General features: G+C 47.6%; 1 protein-coding gene across 1 annotated transcript in view; it reads right to left on the reverse strand.

Annotated features, from left to right (window-relative positions):
• The window catches only part of LOC115206750 (serine/threonine-protein phosphatase 2A 55 kDa regulatory subunit B beta isoform), a 19,372-nt gene extending 17,270 nt beyond the window's left edge, over positions 1–2,102 (reverse strand). Inside the window, exon 1 of the mRNA XM_029773958.1 lies at positions 2,033–2,102. Within this exon, the coding sequence (XP_029629818.1) occupies positions 2,033–2,102 (70 nt within the window). The remainder of the gene's footprint in view (positions 1–2,032) is intronic.
• Between the last annotated feature and the right edge of the window lie 4,176 nt (positions 2,103–6,278).

A 6,278-nucleotide genomic window follows, 5' to 3' on the forward strand; every position in this document is an offset into this window, starting at 1 on the left:
TGTCTGTGTGTGTCTGTGTGTGTCTGTGTGTGTATGAGTATGTATGAGTGTGTATATGTGTGTCTGTGTGTGTTTGTGTGTGTCTGAGTGTGTTTGTGTGTGTCTGAGTGTGTTTGAGTGTGTCTGAGTGTGTTTGTGTGTGTCTGAGTGTGTGTGGGGGGGTGGATGGATGTGTGTGTGAGGTGATATGAAGACATGTAGCAGAAGTGTCACAGTCCATTAACCCCACACTGCACACACACACACACACACACACACAGTGAGGCGCCATCCATCCTATCACTATTAGCAACATGTCATCTGTATGCTTCTGAATGCAAATCAGCTGGAATGTTAATTTTCTATTTTTCCCAGGATCCTTTGCTCAGTCTTCACAGCCCCTGGAGGCCTTTCTTTCCAACCCAGAGTGATGAAATGAACACATAGGCTTTCTATCTGTCTCCACTTTGCAGGGAAAAGTATAAATTCCATCTCGCAGTCCACCCCATGTTGACGAACTGAAAAGCAGTAGAACAGTATTAGTAGAATGTACCAGAGACATTTCAAGAACACGGTGACAAGGAGTTATTGATGATATGATTTCTTCGTCTCTCAATCTGCAAAATCACATTTACAGTTTGACCTCCTGCAAGTCATTATGGTATTATGATCACATGGGTCCCTATGGGAACACCTCTTGGACAGCACCCCCACAACCCACTGAGGCATGGGATTGGTGCAAATGAAAGGTCATACATATAACCAACACCTGATCTGACCTCAGCTTGGACTTCATTTCTAGTGTTATTAGTGGTATGTACGGGATGCACATGGTATACATGTCCAATGAAAGAACTTCTGGACAATGAAACAACAATAAACGTGGGTGTCTAGTATAGTGGATTTGTGATGTGAGAGGCCAGAGAGGAGACTGAACACAGACATTTACCAGCTGATCCCTGATGCAGACTGAACTATACTGCTGTAAAACCCTTAGACCACACGTACACACACATATACACACACGCATATATATATATATACACACTCACACACAGTCTCTATAGTGAGTTATTAGGCTTGATGTTCAACTGTAAATTGAAGCTATAAAAACACAAAGACAGGGCTCTTCCATGTGAGCTCCCCACAGGGACGAAACAGACAGGCTTCTAAAGCTGAGGAGAAACAGCCTTCCTTTATCACCTGGATTAACCCCCACCCACCCACCCACCGCCTCTCTGTCTGTCGGTCTATAGAGGTCTCATGTTTGTCCAGAGAGAGAAAGAGAAACATACTGTATATTTTCAGTTAGTCCTGGTTAATCAATAGACGTGATCAGTGACTGGGGTTATCGTTAATTAGATCAGGCTAACGATGGGACTTAATGATATCAGTAAATCACTGGACTAATCAATTAGCCAGACAGAGACAGACAGCCAGGAACTGGGCTAAAATACAGCACTGGAGGAGGCTGTACTCTGTCCATGGTGCTGAATCCAGTCAGACTTTCTAGAATGATCCAACCTCACAGATACCCCCCCCTCTTTCTCTCTCTCTCTCTCTCTCTCTCACACACACACACACACACACACACACACACACACACACAGTATATTTACTGACTCATTCAAGGCCGCTTCACGTACCATTCATTCAGTCTGGCCAGCCAGTGAAACAGATATCTAGATCTGTTCTATCAGTTTCTAAATATGGAGCAGGAGAGACTCCCCTCTGGGCACAGACGTAAATGTTACGTCTATTCCACATTGGTTCAAAGTAATTCCATTGAAATGATGTGGAAACAATCCGAAACAATCGGTAGTCTACATGACACCACGCAAGATCGATGAGTGTCCGGGTCGGGACACTATAATGTCACAAAGTATTCTTCTGATGGGGATAAGTCAATCAATCCCTCATCATGACCGATATGCGGAATACTCGGTCTTCTTTAAAGTACAAGCGGTGTAGGCTGCCCTACATACTGTATGAAATAAACCGAGCAGTGTACATATGTGGTGAAGAATAGTCTAGCTTGCTTTTCGCTGCATACCTTCAGTGGCATAGTTGTGGTCGCGTAGGAAGCTGTTGTTGATCTTGCTGGTGTCGCTCTCCTCCTCCATTGATAAATCGGTTGGTTCTGGATCCTGAGACCGTTAAAAGACATCCTAGACGTTACCATCAGCAGCAGGCGGGCCGCGAGACCAGCGGGAGCGCTGTCATCATGACTCCAACTCTCCGGTAGCTATAACGGAACGATCAAATAGCCATATTGGCAACTCCCGTCCACGTCTCGGTGCGCATTAAATAGTGGAACGACAGAGCTTTCCAATTGTGTCTTTAAAACAAAAAAGACGAAAATAGCCTATGTAATTTCAAACGGACAAAATGTCTTCATATAGTGCCACCTCCTCTGCTATGCAGTGGAATGGGTCAAAGGCACTGCCTTTCCCAGGTAGGTATGCGGGCGTGTGAATCAGACAGTAGTCCTCCGTAAATCTACTCTGGTGAGGATTTGAGTTGAAGCAGGCAAGACTCTCTCTAACGAACAGTGTGGCTGGGGCGGGGGTAGGATTATGCGTCAAGCCTGACTGGATAAAATCATTCCACCGTGTCCCTGCCAGCCTCCTCGGTTGAGTACCACTTCGCGTTCTTCCTTCCTGTCGTTAACCAAGCAAAGTCCTCTTCGTCTTCTCTCCTCGAACAGAAGGAACTCTAATGCGCATATGGACTCGGCTCTATTCCTGCCGCTGGTACTGACGCGCCGCTTTAGCACCAGCTCCTCCCAATACCGATTGCCGCAGCCTGGATCTTCAAAACTACACGCGGCAAACGCGTTTTGAACGCTCGCTGTGACGTTTACTCCAACCGCCACAGTGCAGCCTACTGCCAATGGCCAGTTAGGAAATCATGAATTATGAAGGAATGACATTGTACAGTTCCAGTATATATGTTTTTCCCTGGTGACAGTAAGGAACGGGGTCACTGACAGCAGGAGAGAGAGGAATACATTGAGGGGAGAGAGTGATGAAGGTGAGAGGGGAGGCTAAAGATACAGAGGAAGACAGATCAGGAGAGTTGGGAAGTGGGGAAGAGAGAGAGACTGAGAATGACAGATATGGATCAGGAGAGTTGGGAAGTGGGGAAGAGGGAGAGACTGAGAATGACAGATATGGATCAGGAGAGTTGGGAAGTGGGGAAGAGGGAGAGACTGAGAATGACAGATATGGATCAGGAGAGTTGGGAAGTGGGGAAGAGGGAGAGACTGAGAATGACAGATATGGATCAGGAGAGTTGGGAAGTGGGGAAGAGGGAGAGACTGAGAATGACAGATATGGATCAGGAGAGTTGGGAAGTGGGGAAGAGGGAGAGACTGAGAATGACAGATATGGATCAGGAGAGTTGGGAAGTGGGGAAGAGGGAGAGACTGAGAATGACAGATATGGATCAGGAGAGTTGGGAAGTGGGGAAGATGGAGAGACTGAGAATGACAGATATGGATCAGGAGAGTTGGGAAGTGGGGAAGAGAGAGAGACTGAGAATGACAGATATGGATCAGGAGAGTTGGGAAGTGGGGAAGAGGGAGAGACTGAGAATGACAGATATGGATCAGGAGAGTTGGGAAGTGGGGAAGAGGGAGAGACTGAGAATGACAGATATGGATCAGGAGAGTTGGGAAGTGGGGAAGAGGGAGAGACTGAGAATGACAGATATGGATCAGGAGAGTTGGGAAGTGGGGAAGAGGGAGAGACTGAGAATGACAGATATGGATCAGGAGAGTTGGGAAGTGGGGAAGAGAGAGAGACTGAGAATGACAGATATGGATCAGGAGAGTTGGGAAGTGGGGCAGAGGGAGAGACTGAGACAGGCAGGAAAAGAAAGCAAGGAAGAAAGAGAGAGAGGGAGGAAAAAAATAGAGAAAGACAGAGACAAAGAGAGAAGCAGAGAAACAGAGAGCGAGAGGAAATAGAGAGAGGGGGGAGAAGAGAGAGACACAGAGAGAGGGGGGAGAGAGATAGACAGAGAGACAGAGATGGGAAAGAGAGACAAAGACAGAGTGAGGGGAAAAAGAGAGAGAGACCGAGAGAGTGAGAGAGAGAGAGGGAATAAATAGAAAAAGACAGAGAAAGAGAGAGGGGGAAGATAAAGAGAGAGACAGAAAGAGAGGAACGAGAGAGCAAGAGACAGAAAGAGAGAGAGACAGAGAGACAGAGAGAGATAGAGAGAGAGGGGGGAAGAGAGAGAGAGAGCGAGCGAGATGATGAAGGATGAGTGCAGCAACCAGTCTGATTAATTAGATGAAGTTGAGATGCCATTGGTGCCAGGTCTTTCTGGATCTAATATCAATCACCACTGGGACTTTCCCTCACACACACACACACACACACACACACACACACACACACACACACACACACACACACACACACACACACACACACACACACACTACCCTTTATAATCCCCCAATGTGTGTGTGTGTGTGTGTGTGTGTGTGTGTGTGTGTGTGTGTGTGTGTGTGTGTGTGTGTGTGTGTGTGTGTGTGTGTCTGCATTTTGTCAATGTAATCCATGGCCCCATTTGCAGCCAGGTCGCTCAAGATTTATTTCAAAATTGTCCCAAGGACGTCGGGAGATGCCTTTGAAACCCGCCCATAGGGGCAACGGTGAGCACTATTATCATCAAGTAGGCTTGTGTTTTGCTAGGGCGTTGTGGACACTCATGTTGTTGTTGTTGTTTTAACCCTATCCCAAACCTTAACTTAAAGATGCACTGTGCAGAAATCGCTCAACCATTTCCTGGTTGCTAAAATTCTAATAGTTTGCTTCATTTCAGTTAATGTGATAAAACAAGCAAGTATAGTGTAGAAAATCATTGTACCATCTAAACCGTTGTGAAATATACACTGCTCAAAAAAATAAAGGGAACACTAAAATAACACATCCTAGATCTGAATGAATGAAATAATCTTATTAAATACTTTTTTCTTTACATAGTTGAATGTGCTGACAACAAAATCACACAAAAATAATCAATGGAAATCCAATTTATCAACCCATGGAGGTCTGGATTTGGAGTCACACTCAAAATTAAAGTGGAAAACCACACTACAGGCTCATCCAACTTTAATGTAATGTCCTTAAAACAAGTCAAAATGAGGCTCAGTAGTGTGTGTGGCGTTCACGTGCCTGTATGACCTCCCTACAACGCCTGGGCATGCTCCTGATGAGGTGGCGGATGGTCTCCTGAGGGATCTCCTCCCAGGCCTGGACTAAAGCATCCGCCAACTCCTGGACAGTCTGTGGTGCAACCTGGCGTTGGTGGATGGAGCGAGACATGATGTCCCAGATGTGCTCAATTGGATTCAGGTCTGGGGAACGGGCGGGCCAGTCCATAGCATCAATGCCTTCCTCTTGCAGGAACTGCTGACACACTCCAGCCACATGAGGTCTAGCATTGTCTTGCATTAGGAGGAACCCAGGGCCAACCGCACCAGCATATGGTCTCACAAGGGGTCTGAGGATCTCATCTCGGTACCTAATGGCAGTCAGGCTACCTCTGGCGAGCACATGGAGGGCTGTGCGGCCCCCCAAAGAAATGCCACCCCACACCATGACTGACCCACCGCCAAACTGGAGGATGCTGGAGGATGTTGCAGGCAGCAGAATGTTCTCCACGGCGTCTCCAGACTCTGTCACGTCTGTCACATGTGCTCAGTGTGAACCTGCTTTCATCTGTGAAGAGCACAGGGCGCCAGTGGCGAATTAGCCAATCTTGGTGTTCTCTGGCAAATGCCAAACGTCCTGCACAGCGTTGGGCTGTAAGCACAACCCCCACCTGTGGACGTCGGGCCCTCATACCACCCTCATGGAGTCTGTTTCTGACCGTTTGAGCAGACACATGCACATTTGTGGCCTGCTGGAGGTCATTTTGCAGGGCTCTGGCAGTGCTCCTCCTGCTCCTCCTTGCACAAAGGCGGAGGTAGCGGTCCTGCTACTGGGTTGTTGCCCTCCTACGGCCTCCTCCACGTCTCCTGGTGTACTGGCCTGTCTCCTGGTAGCGCCTCCATGCTCTGGACACTACGCTGACAGACACAGCAAACCTTCTTGCCACAGCTCGCATTGATGTGCCATCCTGGATGAGCTGCACTACCTGAGCCACTTGTGTGGGTTGTAGACTCCGTCTCATGCTACCACTAGAGTGAAAGCACCACCAGCATTCAAAAGTGACCAAAACATCAGCCAGGAAGCATAGGAACTGAGAAGTGGTCTGTGGTTATCACCTGCAGAACCACTCCT

The sequence above is a fragment of the Salmo trutta genome, chromosome 13, assembly GCF_901001165.1.
Source record: "Salmo trutta chromosome 13, fSalTru1.1, whole genome shotgun sequence".
In the NCBI taxonomy this organism is placed as follows: Eukaryota; Metazoa; Chordata; class Actinopteri; order Salmoniformes; family Salmonidae; genus Salmo; species Salmo trutta.